Source organism: Thalassophryne amazonica, chromosome 1 (assembly GCF_902500255.1).
Source record: "Thalassophryne amazonica chromosome 1, fThaAma1.1, whole genome shotgun sequence".
In the NCBI taxonomy this organism is placed as follows: domain Eukaryota; kingdom Metazoa; phylum Chordata; class Actinopteri; order Batrachoidiformes; family Batrachoididae; genus Thalassophryne; species Thalassophryne amazonica.
Genome location: NC_047103.1, coordinates 173,502,494 through 173,522,884, shown reverse-complemented (window position 1 = coordinate 173,522,884; position 20,391 = coordinate 173,502,494). Strand labels below are relative to the sequence as shown.

Below are 20,391 nucleotides of genomic sequence, written 5' to 3'. Positions count from 1 at the left end.
TATTCTATTTTCAATGAGGACCGTGGAAATCGGTGCTGTTGATCTTTTGGAAGTAGCTATTCGTTATTCCTCATTCTGTTCGTACGTAGCCGTATTTATAATTCCTCATAGTGGTGCATCTTAGCTAAAATTTCCATAAAAGTTGTTAATTTTGTGATAAAAGCATGGAATATGGCACGCATATTCTAAATTAATTGTTTATTTTCAGATATGGAGCCATTCTCGAGCTGACCTCTATAATGACTTACAGGGGTCAAATTTTAAAATGCTCAATCATGTTGAAAACTATACCACATTATTTGTCTGATTGTAACGATTCCAAAAAGGTACAGCTTTGACTATCTGTGATTGAATTCCATGGAGTTATGGGGTAAAAACAGCAAAAATGTGTTCTGTATGGGATTATATCCAGGAATAACACACCCAACCAGGATCACTATGAACACATGGACACTTACTGATAATATATTAACAAATGTCATTGTTGGGAAGTTAATGGGTGGATTACTTATTCGTGACATCAGTAATCACCTGCCGATTTTTGTTGTTTACACTTCTTTAGTTGATAAAGTTGATCGATGCATCAACTCCTCAACTAAGACTGAACTCGAAGCTAGACTGCCTGATGTCTTAGCTTCACATTTGACAAATGCCCAGTCAGTAGACAGACCTGTGGATAGTTTAAACTCAGTGCTCAAAACTACACTCGACATGATTTCATCACCTGTGTTAAAACCACGCTCCCCCAAAATCACAGTCACCTTGGTTCAATGATTATCTGCGTGACCTCAAGCATAAACCTAGAGGTCTAGAACGGAAATGGCATCATTCAAAATTAGAAGTATTTCACCTTGCGTGGCATGATGCTATCTTAGACTATAATCATGCATTATTGGCTACAGAACGGACTTACTACTCTGATTTGATCAACAAAAACAAGCATAACTCAAAGTTCTTGTTCCACACAGTGGCAACACTTATTCATGGACAACCACCTGTAGTTCACTCTCCTTTATAGCACAAGATTTTCTGGATTACTTTGAGAAGAAAATAGAAGACATCAGGTTGAACATATCCCAGCATGCCTTAATCCAGCCACTACACCCTGCTATTGAGGTGGGCGCCATTACTGAGGTATTACCTAGAGTTACAGAATTTGATAGTATCTCACTGGGCATGCTGACAAAACTTGTAACGTCAACAAAAAGCACAACCTGTTTATTTGATCCTATACAGACAAAACTGTTTAAGGACCTGTGGCCCACTCTTGGGCCGACTGTGCTGGAAATTATTAATCTTTATTTAACTTCTGGATCTGTTCCTAAATGTTTTAAATCTGCAGTGATTAAACCATTACTTAAGAAACCTAATCTTGACCCTAGTGTACTGAAAAACTATCGGCCGATATCAAATCTGTCATTTTTCTCAAAAATTCTGGAAAAAGTGGTTTCACAGCAGCTCGTAGACTATCTTACTGAGAATAATCTCTTTGAGCCACTGGAGTCTGCTTTTAGAAAATATCATTCCACAGAGACGGCTCTCACTAAAGTGGTGAATGATCTTCTGCTTACAATGGATTCAGACACCACTACGGTTCTGTTGCTGTTAGATCTCAGTGCTGCATTTGATACAGTGGCTCATCATATTCTACTTGATAGGCTGGAAAATCATTTTGGGATTACTGGGAGTGCCCTTGCATGGCTGACGTCATACTTGACCAGTCGTTCTCAACTGTGTTTTGTACAGTAACACTACCTCTAACCTTAGTGACATGAAATTTTGGGTTCCACAGGGGTCTGTCTTAGGCCCCCTGCTTTTCTCCCTTTATATAGCACCCCTTGGGCACATATTGCGGCGTATTTTGGATTACTTTTCACTGCTATGCAGATGATACTCAGTCATACATGCCGATAACTGCTGGTAATCTCGTTCACATAAAATCCTTAGAGGATTGCCTTGCAGCAGTGAGAAGTTGGATGTCTAGAAACGTCCTACTTTTAAACTCTGATAAGACTGAAATGATGGTTCTTGGTCCAGTGAGACATCGGCATCAATTTGACCAGTTAACACTCAGCCTCGGCTCGTGTGTCCTAGATCACACTGACAAAGTGAGGAACCTTGGGGTAATTTTTGATCCTTTGTTGTCCTTTGGCCTCCACATTAGACATATTACTAGGACGTCTTTCTTCCACCTGCAAAATATAGCGAAGATTCATCCCATCCTGTCTGTGGCTGATGCTGAGACCCTGATCCATGCATTTATCTCTTCTAGGTTGGACTACTGCAGTGTTCTATTTTCTGGTTTACTGCAGTCTAGCATTAGAGCTCTCCAATTGGTTAAAAATGCTGCAGCCAGACTTCTGACATGAAGCAGAAAGTTCGACCACATTACACTCATTTTGGCGTCTCTTCACTGGCTTCCTGTCCCAGTGAGATCAGATTTTAAGGTTCTGCTACTAACCTATAAAATTATTCATGGACTGGCACCTCCCTACCTAGCTGATCTAATTAAACCTTACGTACCGGCCCGGGCTTTGCGTTCTCAGGGTGCAGGACTACTTTGTGTCCCTAGGGTGAATAAGAAGTCTGTGGGTCACAGAGCTTTCTCTTATCATGCCCCTGTTCTGTGGAATGATCTCCCTGCATCAATAAAACAGTCAGATTCTGTGGAGACTTTCAAGTCCAGACTTAAGACGCACTTATTTTCCCTTTCATGTGGCAGCATACTGGTACAGTTTTGTTTTACGCTTTTTACTCTTTTAATTCATGTTATTAGTAATTGGAGCGGACTGCGGCCTCAACTTTACCTAAATTCTGGGTCTTTTAGTGAAGTTTAGGGCTAGTGGTCGGCGATCACCTTAGTATTTCTCTGTTTTTCTTGTTGTTTAATGCTGGCAAATTATACTGTATTTTTTGTCTTTCTGATGCCTGATTCTGTTTTTTTTTCTCTCTGTTTAAGGTGCAGCTCCATCCAGAGATGGGAGTTGTATTTGTGTTGGAGACCCTCCTGTCCTGTGCACCAACAGCATTTCTTGTATATTTGTCCGTGAATTGTTCTGTAATTTGTGTCTGTATCATGGCCGAAGCAGAGGGTCACTCCTTTGAGTCTGGTCTGCTTGAGGTTTTTCCTTACCACTGTTGCTCTGGAGGTTGGTAAGGTTAGACCTTACCTGTGTGAAGCGCTTTGAGGCAACTCTGTTGTGATTTGGCGCTATATAAATGAAAATAAATTAAAATTGAAAAATTGATCATTTTGACATTTGAAATTTCAAAAGAAAAATAACAGGAATCTATGGCCAAACATAGAACGGATTTATCAGACCAAGATTGGCGTGGCATCTATACTGAAGACATTGACCAATCATATGACTCATTTATCTACAATGTCTCCAAGTCATATGATAAACATTGTTCACTGATATGAGATGTTGAACACAAGCAAAATACTGACAAACCCTGGATCACTAAGGGACTGCTGACCACATGCAAAAAGATTTTTTTTTTTTTTTTGTATAAGCAATTTTTAAAGCGCAGAACAACTGAGGCTGAGAGTAAATACAAGACATATAAATAAAAACAAATTGACCAATATTATGTGATCTTGCAAAAGGCAGTATTACAGTGATTTATTGGAAAAAAAACAATAAAACAAACATTAAAGGTACCTGGAAGCTCTTAAATGAAATAATCAAAAATAAAAAAGTTGTACAAGACTATCCAACATATTTTTACTGAAATGCTGATACAGTGGTTAAAGAAATTAAAGTTATAGTAGATCATTTTAATGATTATTTTGCCAATGCGGGGAAAAATTTAGCAAATGCAATTGTGCTTTCTAACATGAATTCTTGGGATAACAGGACAAGGAGGGTTAACCTCTCAGATTCGGTATTTATCATTGAAACTGATGAATATGAAATAATTAACATAGTATATAAACGAAAAGGAAAAAAAATCAACTGATCACGATAATTTTGATATGTCTTTGATTAAAAAACATAATCAATTGTGTCATTAAACCTTTAACTTATATCTGTAACTTGTCATTATTGACAGGCAGATTTCCATCCAAAATGAAAATAGCTAAAGTTATACTGCTGTTCAAATCCAGTGACAGACACGTTTTTTCAAACTACAGGCCAATCTCTCTGCGACCTCAATTCTCAGAAATTCTGGAAAAAGTATTCATAAAGAGGTTGGATGATTTTATATCCAAACATCACATACTAAATGAGCAGCAATATTGATTTAGGAAAAATCACACTACTTCACTGGCAGTAATTGACTTTGTGGAACACATCACATATGCAATTGAAAACAAACAAACAAACAATACACCGTAGGAATTTTTTTTTTTTTTTGACCTACAGATAGCTTTTGATACTATTGATCATACAGTATTATTGGATAAATTATGGAAGTATGGCATCAGAGGAGTAGAGCATGATTGGATAGCCAACTATTTGCACAATCTGTATCAGTATTTTCACTTGGGTGGGATAAATTCAGAATTTTTGAGGTGCACTTGTGGGGTGCCCCAAGGCTGTTTCTTTTGTATATTAATTACATACATTTGTTTTCTAAGTCTGTGAGTTGTATTTTATTTGCTGATGACACAACTGTTTTGTAGTGGGGATCATTTGGGAAAGGTTCTGGACATGATGGAGAGGGAACTACAGAAGTTTAAGGAATGGTTTGATTCAAACAAATTGTCGCTTCACGTTGGTAAACCAAAGTGCATCATATTTGGTAATAAGGCCAGGAACACATTTAGAATCAGCAGATATGCAATGTTGAAATTGAACTCGTTAATGAAACTAAATTTATTGGCGTCTTTATTGATTATAATTTAAGTTGGAAAATGCATATAAATTATGTTAAATCCAAAATGCCAAAAATCATTGCCATTCTTTATAAAGCTCAAGACTTTCTCCCCCAACACTCATTAGTTACTTTATATCATTCATTACTTGTTCCATACATGACCTACTGTACTGATGTTTGGGGAAACCCAAACTAAACCCAGTCCAAAAATAGACACTCCAGTAGGTGGGTGTGCGCCATGCGTCAGGCTGCTCTCCACCTGTGTTCCAGAGTCATGACAATACACCAGACCAGCTAGAATTGAACTACGGTTTCCTGGACAGCCGCCTCTGTTTCCTCTTGTTGGCTTTATTTCTTTTGACACAATGATCCCACTTTTAACTTTGCGTTCGTCCGTTTATGTCTGCAAAATCGCTCTTTTGCGTGTGTTGCTGTTCTGCATTCCTGGACAGCCACCTCTGTGCTTCTTCTTGCTGGCTTCCTTTCCATCCGCGGCTCGCTGGCTTTATTTCTTATGTGGTTTTAAACACGTAGTCATTTTCACACTGTGATCCCACTTTTAACTTTGTGTTCGTACATTATTAACTGCAAAATCACTCTTGTGAGCTGGTGTTCTGCCTAATTGCTCGTTTTGACCGCGAGTCATTGCGTTAGTGTGTGTACACACAGTGGAGCTCCTGATCCATTAACAAGATATTAAATCTACCATAGACATACTTTTACAGTTGATTATATAGAATGAATGAACATGCAACTGTTTTACCAACCTATTAAAATAAATACATTATGAATAATTACCTAATTATTAAGCAACTAATGATTATATTTAGCTGCTTCAATCTGTTCTCTACTTCATGGAACAGGAGGGAGGGAGGAAAAAAGCAGGTGGAATTGTGTGCACAAGAGGGCTGAGCCACTCCAAAAATTGCCTCTCAGGTCCCACGTAGCTGGTAGGTGCTGGGATAATGGGCTTTTACAGCCTCGTCCTCACCACACACATCCTGTAAAATCCTCATAGTAACTCGCACACAATGCTGTTGGTAAATTTTGAACATCTTGAAATTAGCGCCACACTCAGAGAGGAGCCTCGGTAGCAGAATATTCTGCCTCTAAGAGCCACTGTTCTCCCATGATAGTTCAATAAACCGTCTTGTAGCAATAATAAAAAAAAACATGCTGTGTGGCTCATTGTTCACTGTTCATTATTTGGTGGGACCAGGGCTTTAATCCTTTTATTTCAACTAATAATTTACAACACTTTTTACCAAAATTGGAGCAGCTTTAACTTTTGACTCCTGTACAAACTGAAACTGACCTTTGTCACCATTTTTGCTGTTTCTACCTCGTAACTCCATGGAATTCAGTTATAGATAGTCCAAACTGTACCTTTTTGGAATCATGATGATCATACAAATAATGTGGTGTAGTTTTCAACGATTGGATCATTTATAAATTTTGACCCCTTCAGCTCATTAGACGGATGGCTCCATATCTGAAAATAAACATTAGTAAATTTAGAATATGTGTGCCAAATTCCATGCTTTTATCACAAAATGAACCATTGTTTTGCTATGCCACCCCACTATCATTCTGTTTGTAAGTAGCCATGTTAATGATTCATACATCTGATTTTTGCAGACCTGCAAAGAGATTTGACAGAATTAAACATACTCATTTGTTTAAACTACAAATATAATCTGAAACTTCAGGTGGTCAAGAGAAGATCTGGACAGTTGGAAGTTTGAACTTTTCTCCTTTGCTCTCTGACTGGATCTTTGATGTCTGCCTGTCAGGTGTCAGTGGTGCCACGCCTACAGAGGAGATGAATGGAGCTGGAAACATGATGGACTTCCTGGATGAGCCATTCCCTGATGTGGGCACCTATGAAGACTTCCACACCATCGACTGGCTGAGGGAGAAATCCAGAGACACAGACCGACACCGCAAGGTTCTGAACCATGCTGCTGATCCCTCGCTGGTTTTTATCTTCGTCGGTGCGCTGTGTCCGTCTCATTAGGACAAGCTGTCCGTCCCTTGCAAGTTAATTCTGATGCACTGCGGATCTGTTGGTGCTTCTTTTTTATTTTCTTGATATTTTCTTACAGTTCAGCAGCGATGACTCATGAGTCAGCCAGCGGTATGTGCGTCATGTCATTACCCATAATTCTCTTCTTTATGTTGGTCAGAAGAGAAGAGTGCAGGATAAACCCCAGCCATGAATTTGTCCACCTCAAACTGAATTTGAAGAGTAAATGTGGAAAAAGTCTTGGAAAAAAACTGGATGGTAAATTCTGTGCTGAGAGTTTGTGGTGCTGAGTGAAATACCAGTTTGAAGATTTAAGAACAACTGCAAGATGTTAAAAAGTACACGAATAAATACCACAAAACTCAAAGCACCTTCTATCAACTAAACTGTGTACAGCAGTGGTGTTCCAGAAGGGGCCAAGAGAGGGCAGGTTTTCTTTGCAGGTGATTTCACTGATGACCTCGTCCCATCTGCTCCACCTGGTGGAGTCAGGGGCCTCAAAGAAAACCTGCCCCCTCTTGGCCCCTTCTGGAATGTCTTTGGACACCACTGTGCTACATGTAACCTGTCACGGTAACATGCTCAGGTGTCAGCCAGTGCTGTACGCCGCCATATCAGCAACCTTGAAGGTGGAGTTCTGTTGGTTCCCCAGACGGCAGATCCCCCCCGTTGATTCCTGGTTTTTGATTTGGAAAGATGCCGGTTGTCCTCTCTGTTGTGACATTGCCAACGCAGAGTTAACATCATCCAAAGCAGTTGTCCACTGTTGAACACTGAATGATACAAATCCAGTTTGAACGTGTAAAGCAGTGCTGGAGTTGGGAGGTGGTGGTCCACACAATAACAGCTCTTATTACAGGCCTTGTGCGTCTGGTCAGAGGTCAGTGTACTGGAGCTTGGAGCTGTGAGATGGGATCTGATTGTCCATCATGCGGATGAGGGATGTCTCTGTAGGCTTTTGCTCCATTAGAGATGATCACATGGTCACCCTCTGCTGGAACAGGAGACAGGGTGATGAAGTTTAATAAAGTCTCCTCTAGTGCTTAAAAATGCCCTCTGGGTCTTTGTTCTGGTGTTTGTGTCACTGAGTGGAGCTTCTTTACCATCAGCAGTGATCCTTTGAATCCTCTAGATGTTTGTATGAAGAAACGTGGTTGAAAGTCTACAATAACAGCGTGTGTTTTTGATGACGGCTGACCGGTGGATGATGCTGGTGATCAATAATGAAGATTGTCTGTTGATGTTAATGTGTGGTTTGTTCTGTTGAATTGATCAGATCACCAGTAAGAGCAAAGAGTCGATCTGGGAGCTGATTAAGAGTCTTCTGGATGCCTGGTCAGGTTGGGTGGTGATGCTGCTCATCGGGCTGCTCTCAGGTCAGTCACAGCATCCTCAGTCCCTAAACGTTCCACTTCCAGTTGATTCCCCCCCCACCCACCAAGTGAACAATAACCCATGAAGAATGAAAAATTTCAAGCACTACCATAGGCAGCATTATGGTACATATCTCCATGGCCTAATCAGTGGTTCACAGCAAGAGGAAAGCTGGCGGCACAGCCTCAGATGAGTGATATAAAATGCTGGTGCACTCTGCTTTTGAAGGTCATAACACCATTTTCAGTGATGTTGCCAACTTTGTCGTCTGGCAAGCTGTTCCAGACACGTACTGCTGCATGGATGAAAGTCCGGCCAGTAGAGATGGTTCTTGATACAGGCACTGCAAGGGCAAGGCAAGGCATTGACAGACTGGTACAGGTGGCTCTCCTAACAACATGTGGCTGAGGAAGTAGAGCACGAAGGTCCTTTGGACATATGCGGATGTGCATTTTGTAGAGAACTGTACCTGCTGCCACTTGACATCTCTGATGGAGAGTTGTGATGTTAAATTTTGATTGTGCTTCATCCTGATCCACACCAGTAACTCAAAGCACCTTCGTCTGAATGGAGTCAAGCAATCCAAGTGTCGTTGGGCTAACACTCGTCCAAGAGAGTGATGCATACTCCATTACACTTCTAACTTGGATTGGATAAAATGGATGGATCCTGATCCATCCATTTTATGTACCCACTTACTCAAATTAAGGGTCACCGGGGGTGGCTATCCCAGCAATATCCTGATACAGTGAAACTCACAGACGCATTATCTGCACTTCCTTTTTTGATTGAATATTCACTGTACAAAAGAGGAGCCGTTGTGACTTTTCTGTTTTTACATTTTAATCAGTTTTAGTCCACTGATGTCCATCAAACCTGAAGTTGTGAACGTTGCTGAGTGTGATCAAACAGTGCCATTATTATTATTAGATGAGATTTATTGTCATTGTCATTGCACGAGTGCAACAACTAAATTCCGTTTACACTTCAGTTACCTCAGACAAGATACAGCAATTAATCCACAATTATTTCTTGTTTACCGCAATAATGGCACACATCAGAATTAAAGACAACACATATACATTTGACATTGTTTATGTGCACTAAACTTGAAGCAGTCCGACATCTGAATTGAGGCAAAGTGGGTGAAGGCTGCAACAGGAGGGGCCCGCGCTGTCCATCTTGGGGAGTTGAAGGCTGCAGCAGTAAAAAAAAAAAAAGCGCTGCCTCTAGGGTGGCAGGGAGGAAGCCAGGGTGAGGGGAGTGGAGAGACACTGGGGGGGGGGGGGGGGGGGGGGGGGGGGTGATAGGGATGGAGGGAGGAGAGACATGCATCATCTGCAGATGAGTTAAGTTTCTGTCAGTTTCTTTCTGTGTGCGCGTAAAGTCTGACGTTGCTAGGCAACAGCAGGCTGGGGGGGGGGTAGATAGATGAGAAGGGGGAGACGAATTCCTTCACCAAGGCCGTAGATCCTTCTGGGAGAAGAGCAGGGCATTTGACCTTCAGGAGCCGGTAAGGCTGCCATGTTGATGTTAGGTGGAGAGATACAGAATTCCATTTACTGCACCTCCAACCATCTAAAATCCAAATTTATGGAGAATATTCTCCGGTCCTCAGCAGCACATTCCTTTGCATTCCTTTGCAATGCTGCAATATGCTCCAGGATGGCATCCATGCGTTTGAGTTCAAGAGTTCATGCAGTCTGAGATTTCACAGCATTGCCCAACTCATTAACTCATTGAGTGCCAGCCATTTTCAAAGTTCAGAACATCCCAGTGCCAGGATTTTTCAGCATTTGAGTGTTTTTTCAAGACCCATGCAAAATTGAGTTCTATGTCCATGTCAACAACAAACATACCAAAAGAAACTTCAGACTTTCCTTTATCATCAGAAAAAAAAGTTTGTTTGTACCTCTTTCCATTCTTTAGTAATTGTCTGCAGAACATGGTGGGTATCACTAAAAATGCTGATTTCTGACAAAAACTGAGAAAATTGTTTTTTTTGTGACAAGCAACATTTCAAGGAGAAAATGTCTTTGATTACAATTGTTTTTGCTTCAGTGACATCTCAAACATTATGAAAAGTGATCCTATTGTATAATACACCAAAAAAAAAAAAAAAAAACGTCAGGGGAGGGACTCCATCTGTCTCTTCTCTCGGCGGCGCGTCTTTTCCCTCTGGCTCCCTCGTATCGGACCTTTTTATTTTTTTCAAAACCTGATGGATTTGAATCACGTGTGCTTGCATGAGCCTGTCGATTGCGTCATTTGCTTGTAAGCAGCCTTTGTGTGAGATGTGTGTCGTGCGCTCGGCGTTTTTTCATTCCAAAGTAAAAGACGGAACGACTGGAGCAGCGCGACTGCATCACAGTTTGACAGACACTAGGCGACAGCCAAGTGGAAACCATTCGGATTAGGAGCGGTACAACCATAAGACGTCCGCACAATGGTGGAGAGCGAGCCGCACTCTGGTCCACACTCACACTACCACCCACAGAATGGGTTCCCTTGTGATTACAACTTTAATTTTTTTTTACACAAGCTAGATCAGCTCCACACTCCGTCTCTTTCAGGCGTTGAGAGCATAGACCACTAGGTAGGTTGGTAGGATGGATTTGAACTTGGCTAACACCCTCCTCTCAGCCACCTCCTCCAGAGAGTCCAGAGGACAGCCCAGGACAGAGCTGGACTTCCTGACCATCTTGTTCAGTCTCTTTCTCTCCCACTCTGTGCTGCCCGGGGCCCAACAGACGACAGCATAGAGGAGAGCAGAGGCTACAACAGAGTCATAGAAGGTCTTAAGCAGAGGCCTGCTCACTCCAAAGGATCTCAGTCTCCTCAGGAGGTGGAGGCAACTCTGGCCTTTTTTGTACAGGGCGTCGGTGTTGTGAGTCCAGTCCAGTTTGCTGTTGAGGTGAACACCCAGGTATAATGCATGTACTCGTGAAACAAGTCCACAGTCTTTCAGACTTTGGACAACGGCAGAAGTTCCAAGTGAAAAAATAAACCAACATTTTAGCACTTGCAGGTCATAAAGTGCTACAGTGAAATATGAATTAATACTAAAGGGACAGGACAGAAATCTTACTTTGGGTGGTCTTGGTAGATGATCGTTTTGTGATGTCACATGGCACGGATGTTGAACAGGGTTTCCGTATTTAGTATATTTATTAAATTTTAACAGTATTAAAAATACAGAAATACAAAAACAGATACAAATAAAAAAAAAAACCCACCCACAAAAAAAAACTCCCTGTTCCTATTGTCACTTAGAAATGAAAACGGCTTATATAAAAATAAAAAAGACATATAGACCATCAGAGGAAGAAATCACCCAGGATACCAGACAAAAAATAACTTATTCTTGTACCACTGTTGATGGTTGACTAAAAAAAGGCCAAAAACGGCCTCCAGACCATATAAAACTTAATTTCAGAGGCCTTCATGACAAAATGAATCTTCTCGAGTTTAAGATGAAACAACACATCTTTAGTCCAGTGTGATACTGTGGGTGGGGCAGCATCTTTCCACTTGAGAAGAATAAGGCGGCGTGCTAGCAGTGTTGAAAAGGCAATCAGTCTCTGACCACCGGCAGGTAATCCTAATCCCATGTCAGTAACCCCAAAAAGAAACAAACAAAGTGACTCCAAGTACATTCTTTTGCACATCACAGATACCTTCCCAATACTTGTGTATTTTTGGACAGAACCAGAACATATGTATCAAAGTAGCCTCAGGTGATTTGCATCTGTCACATGTTGGATCACTGTGATGATGGATCCGAGCTAGTTTGGCCTTATGAACTGAACAAGAGAATGTCTTGCACACATTGAAGATGAATGGATTTTACTCAGCATATCGGCCCTCTCTGAATCACTAATGTTTAACTGAAAATCCTCTTCCCAAGCCTCCTTCATAACAGCCATTGATGTGGCATCTAGATGAGAAAGTAGGCATTTTAGAAATGTCTTTCTTTTGGGTTGGAATAAAAGGCATTACATCATTTTTTACGTTAGTGGAAGGTCTATCTGGAAATCCTGAGATGAGGCTCATCACAAAGTGCCTTACTTGAAGGTATCTGAAAAAAATTTAAGGAGGTCAATAGATATTTAGTTGACAGCTGTTCAAAAGAGATTATTTTATTTTCTATAAAAAGGTCACTGAAGCTTGTCAATCCCAGTCTGAACCATTTAAGGAACGTAGTTTCCTGCATAGAAGGGGAAAAGAAGAACAGGGGATTTGGATTGCCAGGCACTGTGTTTTCAGACCCTTAAACTGTTACTCCAATATTATATTGTGTTTGTTGTCTTGGTGACCTGGTGAGTAGACTTTACAAAGCTTCAGACATGTTGACATCCCCCCTGGTCCAGGTACACTGGCCGGCGTGATCGACCTGGCAGTGGACTGGATGACGGACCTGAAGGAGGGTGTGTGCCTGTCGGCGTTTTGGTACAGTCACGAGCAGTGTTGCTGGACATTCAACGAGACCACTTTTGATGACCGGGACAAGTGTCCTCAGTGGCAGAAGTGGGCAGAACTGATGACTGGACATGCTGAGGTTGGGCAGGGATCAGGTCTTTACCATCTCCTGTTTCTACAGGTGTTCGTGTTGTTGTTTGACCGGTCTCTTGTTTTCAGGGGGCTGGAGCATATGTGCTGAACTACCTGCTGTATATTCTGTGGGCACTGCTCTTTTCCTTCCTCGCTGTGTCATTGGTTCGAGTCTTTGCGCCGTACGCCTGTGGCTCAGGAATACCAGAGGTAAGTTCAGTTTCTGATGCCTCCTGTTCATGTGAATACCAAAAACGGTACCACTGCAGTCCCAACATTTGTGGAGTATGAGCTCTTTCACCTGTGGGAATGATGGAGAGGAATGCTGCCTGCAGCCAGGATAAGTTCCTGATACCGTGAACTTCTGGTAGACAGGAAGTCGTCCTGTTTGTAAGATGAGTTATAAAGGAACCCAGAGTAAACCTGGAACTAATTCTTGTGGTTTAAAAGATCTACTTTTGAATTCTGATGTTTTTCATGCTGTGCAGATAAAAACGATCCTCAGTGGGTTCATCATCCGAGGCTACTTAGGGAAGTGGACTCTGCTCATTAAGACGGTCACCCTGGTCCTAGCTGTGTCATCTGGCCTTAGCCTAGGAAAGGAAGGGCCTTTGGTCCATGTGGCATGTTGTTGTGGAAACCTCTTCTGCAGCCTGTTCTCCAAGTACAGCAAGAATGAAGGCAAGCGACGAGAGGTACGACTCCTCAAAAACTGAAACTGAGGCTAGAGGTACGACTCCCTGAAAACTGAAACTGAGGCTAGAGGTGGGACTCCCTGAAAACTGAAACTGAGGCTAGAGGTGCGACTCCCCGAAAACTGAAACTGAGGCTAGAGGTACGACTCCCCGAAAACTAAAACTGAGGCTAGAGGTACGATTACCCGAAAACTGAAACTGAGGCTAGAGGTACGACTCCCCGAAAACTGAAACTGAGGCTAGAGGTACGACTCCCCGAAAACTAAAACTGAGGCTAGAGGTACGATTACCCGAAAACTGAAACTGAGGCTAGAGGTACGACTCCCCGAAACTGATACTGAGGCTAGAGGTGCGACTCCCCGAAAACTGAAACTGAGGCTAGAGGTGCGACTCCCCGGAATCTGAAACTGAGGCTAGAGGTACGACTCCCTGAAATCTGAAACTGAGGCTAGAGGTACGACTCCCTGAAATCTGAAACTGAGGCTAGAGGTACGACTCCTCAAAATCTGAAACTGAGGCTAGAGGTACGACTCCCCGAAAACTGAAACTGAGGCTAGAGGTACGATTACCCGAAAACTGAAACTGAGGCTAGAGGTACGACTCCCCGAAAACTGATACTGAGGCTAGAGGTGCGACTCCCCGAAAACTGAAACTGAGGCTAGAGGTGCGACTCCCCGGAATCTGAAACTGAGGCTAGAGGTACGACTCCCTGAAATCTGAAACTGAGGCTAGAGGTACGACTCCCTGAAATCTGAAACTGAGGCTAGAGGTACGACTCCTCAAAATCTGAAACTGAGGCTAGAGGTACGACTCGAGGCTAGAGGTACGACTCCTCGAAATCTGAAACTGAGGCTAGAGGTACGACTCGAGGCTAGAGGTACGACTCCTCGAAATCTGAAACTGAGGCTAGAGGTACGACTCCCTAAAATCTGAAACTGCGGCTAGAGGTACGACTCCCTGAAATCTGAAACTGCGGCTAGAGGTACGACTCCTCGATATCTGAAATTAAACAGAACAAGTGACAGCAGAACCTCAGTCCTTTGCACATTGAGGGACTGCCTCTTTATCCATTTTTTGAAATTAAACCTTTATTTAATAAAATTTTGAGGAATTTCAGGTCAAAACTATTCTGTCTCCAATTTATTCACTTTAAATCAGAAGTAGATTCTAAATTAGATGTAGTCATTTTAATCTTTGGTGTAGTAAGGGGTGTTGTTCTTGACTCTGTTGTGGTCCGTAGTGTTCTGATGAGGTTCTGTGGTGCAGGTGTTGTCCGCAGCAGCAGCAGCTGGCGTGTCGGTGGCCTTTGGAGCGCCAATCGGAGGAGTTTTGTTCAGCCTGGAGGAGGTCGGTCTCAAACCGCACCACACAGGTCCACCGGTCTTCACACTTTAACCACCTCTTTGTGTCCATCAGGTCAGCTACTACTTCCCTCTAAAGACTCTGTGGCGCTCGTTCTTCGCCGCCCTGGTTGCTGCCTTCACCCTGCGATCTATCAACCCCTTCGGTAACAGCCGTCTGGTTCTGTTCTATGTGGAGTACCACACTCCCTGGTACATGGCTGAGCTGGTGCCGTTCATCCTGCTGGGCGTGTTTGGTGGTCTCTGGGGGACCCTCTTCATCCGGGCCAACATTGCCTGGTGCAGACGGAGGAAGACCACACAGCTGGGGAAGTACCCGGTCCTGGAGGTCATTGCTGTGACGGGTATCACGGCTGTGCTGGCCTATCCCAACCCGTACACCCGTCGCAGCACCAGTGAACTCATCTCGGAGCTTTTCAACGATTGCGGGGCGCTGGACTCCTCCCAGCTGTGTGACTACATCAACAATCCCAACATGAGTCGACCTTTGGACGACATCCCCGATCGGCCGGCGGGCCCGGGAGTCTACAGCGCCCTCTGGCAGCTTGCTCTTGCACTCATCTTCAAGATTGTCATCACCATCTTCACCTTTGGCATGAAGGTCAGTACAAGGAAGGATTTAGTCCAGATTAAGGCTTGTACCATCCTGAAGGGGGTTTTTGTTTTGGAGCTGGTCTCATGCAGGTTCATTTTGTCACAGTTGAAATCAACTGTTTGTTGTGAACTTTTTGTTTTATTATTTCCTGCCTGTATATGGTAACTGAAAGCAATTTCTGAAGCACCATCTAATGCTTAAAGTGCTTTACAGTGACGCCTCACATTTACGCACAAGGCACAGCTGCAGCTGCAGCCGCTTGGGGGTTAAGAACCTTTTCTCAACTGCCCCTCATTCAATTTCCTGTCTGTGGACATTGAACAGATGACCTTTAGATCACAGGCCACACAATATACTTGAAACTTTACTTCTGGGTTGCTGAAAATTCTGTAAAAAGTCCCTTCGGCTGCTCCCTTGTTTGCACTCGGGGTCGCCACAGCAAATCCAAGGTGGATCTGCATATTTAATTGGCACAGGTTTTACGCCGGATGCCCTTTCCGACGCAACTCCACATTACATGGAGAAATGTGGGAGGGGTGGTATTTGAACCCGGAACCTTGTGCACTGAAACCAAGCGCATTAACCACTTGGCCACCACCCCTGCATACTGAAAATTCTGTTTAAAAAAAAAAAAAGTGTGTGTGGGGGGGTTGTAAATGGCCACGTGGACGCAAGACCGACTATGACCCTGAACATAAACTCAAGTAGCCAAAGAAATGAGGTCTCATGAAATACTGTGTATATAATAATTTAATCTGGTGTTATCTGCATTCTGTGATTATTGTAGGTTTGAGGCCCCACCCAGAAGTGTAGCTTGGGGGGGGCCATGGCCCCTTTAATCCAGCTCTGACCAAAACTCAACATCAACAAGTACAAATGTGTTCAGGAAGAACAGAGGGACCTTAAAAAGGTTAAAAGGTTTGGTGGAGGATGATGAGGAGGAACTCTGCCCCCCAGTTGCCAAAGATATCAGGACAAAATTCCTGCTTTGTCAAGGATTATCTGATACCTCACACTCTGTTGTTCACGAGCTATCGAGGGCTGCACTTATTATTTTTATCTTGCCAAAGCGAAGTTTAAGATGTGTTACTTGGAATGTTTGTTTGATTGTAATTATTGCATTTTATCACCTTTAACTCGCTGTGCAGCACCCAGACTCTTGCAACTTCACATATAGCAGCCGTAGTAAGATACCTTTCAACACATAAAAGGATCAAGCGTAAGGTCGACGGTCAAACACTAAAATCACCAAAACAACTTTCCTGGTCTCACTTTTTGAAATCTTGCCTCCTGACGTCACAGGGTGATAGCAGCTATTCTGATGCATTAGCTGTTACCTGGGATACGCGATCGACCTTGACCTTCTGGGTTTACCTTGAGGTCAAAGGTGACCTAAATTAGGTAAAATTTCAGAATTGGGTAAAACATGTCATGTCGTACTCCAAATTCAAGGACGTGATGAGAAGATCCAGAATTGTAAAGCATTGGAAGCAGAGTTGTAGTCTTACACACCTCTCTGCAGCTTCTCTCCCCCTGCCATCCCCTCATTACCCCATCCCTGTAGAGACGGTGCCTGCTCCCAGACTACCAATAACCAGCAAAAATCTATTTAAGCATAAAAATTCAAAAAGAAAAAATAATATAGCACCTTCAACTGCACCACAGACTAAAACAGTTAAATGTGGTCTATTAAACATTAGGTCTCTCTCTTCTAAGTCCCTGTTGGTAAATGATATAATTGATCAACATATTGATTTATTCTGCCTTACAGAAACCTGGTTACAGCAGGATGAATATGTTAGTTTAAATGAGTCAACACCCCCGAGTCACACTAACTGTCAGAATGTTCGTAGCACGGGCCGAGGCGGAGGATTAGCAGCAATCTTCCATTCCAGCTTATTAATTAATCAAAAACCCAGACAGAGCTTTAATTCATTTGAAAGCTTGACTCTTAGTCTTGTCCATCCAAACTGGAAGTCCCAAAAACCAGTTTTATTTGTTATTATCTATCGTCCACCTGGTCGTTACTGTGAGTTTCTCTGTGAATTTTCAGACCTTTTGTCTGACTTAGTGCTTAGCTCAGATAAGATAATTATAGTGGGCGATTTTAACATCCACACAGATGCTGAGAATGACAGCCTCAACACTGCATTTAATCTATTATTAGACTCTATTGGCTTTGCTCAAAAAGTAAATGAGTCCACCCACCACTTTAATCATATCTTAGATCTTGTTCTGATTTATGGTATGGAAATAGAAGACTTAACAGTATTCCCTGAAAACTCCCTTCTGTCTGATCATTTCTTAATAACATTTACATTTACTCTGATGGACTACCCAGGAGTGGGGAATAGGTTTCATTACACTAGAAGTCTTTCAGAAAGCGCTGTAACTAGGTTTAAGGATATGATTCCTTCTTTATGTTCTCTAATGCCATATACCAACACAGTGCAGAGTAGCTACCTAAACTCTGTAAGTGAGATAGAGTATCTCGTCAATAGTTTTACATCCTCATTGAAGACAACTTTGGATGCTGTAGCTCCTCTAAAAAAGAGAGCTTTAAATCAGAAGTGCCTGACTCTGTGGTATAACTCACAAACTCGTAGCTTAAAGCAGATAACCCGTAAGTTGGAGAGGAAATGGCGTCTCACTAATTTAGAAGATCTTCACTTAGCCTGGAAAAAGAGTCTGTTGCTCTATAAAAAAGCCCTCCGTAAAGCTAGGACATCTTTCTACTCATCACTAATTGAAGAAAATAAGAACAAGCCCAGGTTTCTTTTCAGCACTGTAGCCAGGCTGACAAAGAGTCGGAGCTCTATTGAGCTGAGTATTCCATTAACTTTAACTAGTAATGACTTCATGACTTTCTTTGCTAACAAAATTTTAACTATTAGAGAAAAAATTATTCATAACTATCCCAAAGACGTATCGTTATCTTTGGCTGCTTTCAGTGATGCCGGTATTTGGTTAGACTCTTTCTCTCCGATTGTTCTGTCGGAGTTATTTTCATTAGTTACTTCATCCAAACCATCAACATGTTTATTAGACCCCATTCCTACCAGGCTGCTCAAGGAAGCCCTACCATTATTTAATGCTTCAATCTTAAATATGATCAATCTATCTTTGTTAGTTGGCTATGTACCACAGGCTTTTAAGGTGGCAGTAATTAAACCATTACTTAAAAAGCCATCACTTGACCCAGCTATCTTAGCTAATTATAGGCCAATCTCCAACCTTCCTTTTCTCTCAAAAATTCTTGAAAGGGTAGTTGTAAAACAGCTAACTGATCATCTGCAGAGGAATGGTCTATTTGAAGAGTTTCAGTCAGGTTTTAGAATTCATCATAGTACAGAAACAGCATTAGTGAAGGTTACAAATGATCTTCTTATGGCCTCGGACAGTGGACTCATCTCTGTGCTTGTTCTGTTAGACCTCAGTGCTGCTTTTGATACTGTTGACCATAAAATTTTATTACAGAGATTAGAGCATGCCATAGGTATTAAAGGCACTGCGCTGCGGTGGTTTGAATCATATTTGTCTAATAGATTACAATTTGTTCATGTAAATGGGGAATCTTCTTCACAGACTAAAGTTAATTATGGAGTTCCACAAGGTTCTGTGCTAGGACCAATTTTATTCACTTTATACATGCTTCCCTTAGGCAGTATTATTAGACGGTATTGCTTAAATTTCATTGTTACGCAGATGATACCCAGCTTTATCTATCCATGAAGCCAGAGGACACACACCAATTAGCTAAACTGCAGGATTGTCTTACAGACATAAAGACATGGATGACCTCTAATTTCCTGCTTTTAAACTCAGATAAAACTGAAGTTATTGTACTTGGCCCCACAAATCTTAGAAACATGGTGTCTAACCAGATCCTTACTCTGGATGGCATTACCCTGACCTCTAGTAATACTGTAAGAAATCTTGGAGTCATTTTTGATCAGGATATGTCATTCAAAGCGCATATTAAACAAATATGTAGGACTGCTTTTTTGCATTTATGCAATATCTCTAAAATCAGAAAGGTCTTGTCTCAGAGTGATGCTGAAAAACTAATTCATGCATTTATTTCCTCTAGGCTGGACTATTGTAATTCATTATTATCAGGTTGTCCTAAAAGTTCCCTAAAAAGCCTTCAGTTAATTCAAAATGCTGCAGCTAGAGTACTGACGGGGACTAGAAGGAGAGAGCATATCTCACCCATATTGGCCTCTCTTCATTGGCTTCCTGTTAATTCTAGAATAGAATTTAAAATTCTTCTTCTTACTTATAAGGTTTTGAATAATCAGGTCCCATCTTATCTTAGGGACCTCGTAGTACCATATCACCCTAATAGAGCGCTTCGCTCTCAGACTGCAGGCTTACTTGTAGTTCCTAGGGTTTGTAAGAGTAGAATGGGAGGCAGAGCCTTCAGCTTTCAGGCTCCTCTCCTGTGGAACCAGCTCCCAATTCAGATCAGGGAGACAGACACCCTCTCTACTTTTAAGATTAGGCTTAAAACTTTCCTTTTTGCTAAATCTTATAGTTAGGGCTGGATCAGGTGACCCTGAACCATCCCTTAGTTATGCTGCTATAGACGTAGACTGCTGGGGGGTTCCCATGATGCACTGTTTCTTTCTCTTTTTGCTCTGTATGCACCACTCTGCATTTAATCATTAGTGATCGATCTCTGCTCCCCTCCATAGCATGTCTTTTTCCTGGTTCTCTCCCTCAGCCCCAACCAGTCCCAGCAGAAGACTGCCCCTCCCTGAGCCTGGTTCTGCTGGAGGTTTCTTCCTGTTAAAAGGGAGTTTTTCCTTCCCACTGTAGCCAAGTGCTTGCTCACAGGGGGTCGTTTTGACCGTTGGGGTTTTACATAATTATTGTATGGCCTTGCCTTACAATATAAAGCGCCTTGGGGCAACTGTTTGTTGTGATTTGGCGCTATATAAAAAAATTGATTGATTGATTGAA

At 42.2% G+C, this 20,391-nt stretch overlaps 1 protein-coding gene across 1 annotated transcript in view; it reads left to right on the top strand.

Annotated features, from left to right (window-relative positions):
• LOC117518573 (H(+)/Cl(-) exchange transporter 4) overlaps positions 1 to 20,391 on the top strand; it is a 39,574-nt gene that overhangs the window by 401 nt on the left and 18,782 nt on the right. The window contains exons 2-8 of the mRNA XM_034179737.1: positions 6,618 to 6,772; positions 8,127 to 8,226; positions 12,595 to 12,782; positions 12,863 to 12,985; positions 13,264 to 13,470; positions 14,737 to 14,817; positions 14,887 to 15,432. Coding sequence (XP_034035628.1) covers positions 6,618 to 6,772; positions 8,127 to 8,226; positions 12,595 to 12,782; positions 12,863 to 12,985; positions 13,264 to 13,470; positions 14,737 to 14,817; positions 14,887 to 15,432 — 1,400 coding nt within the window. The remainder of the gene's footprint in view (positions 1 to 6,617; positions 6,773 to 8,126; positions 8,227 to 12,594; positions 12,783 to 12,862; positions 12,986 to 13,263; positions 13,471 to 14,736; positions 14,818 to 14,886; positions 15,433 to 20,391) is intronic.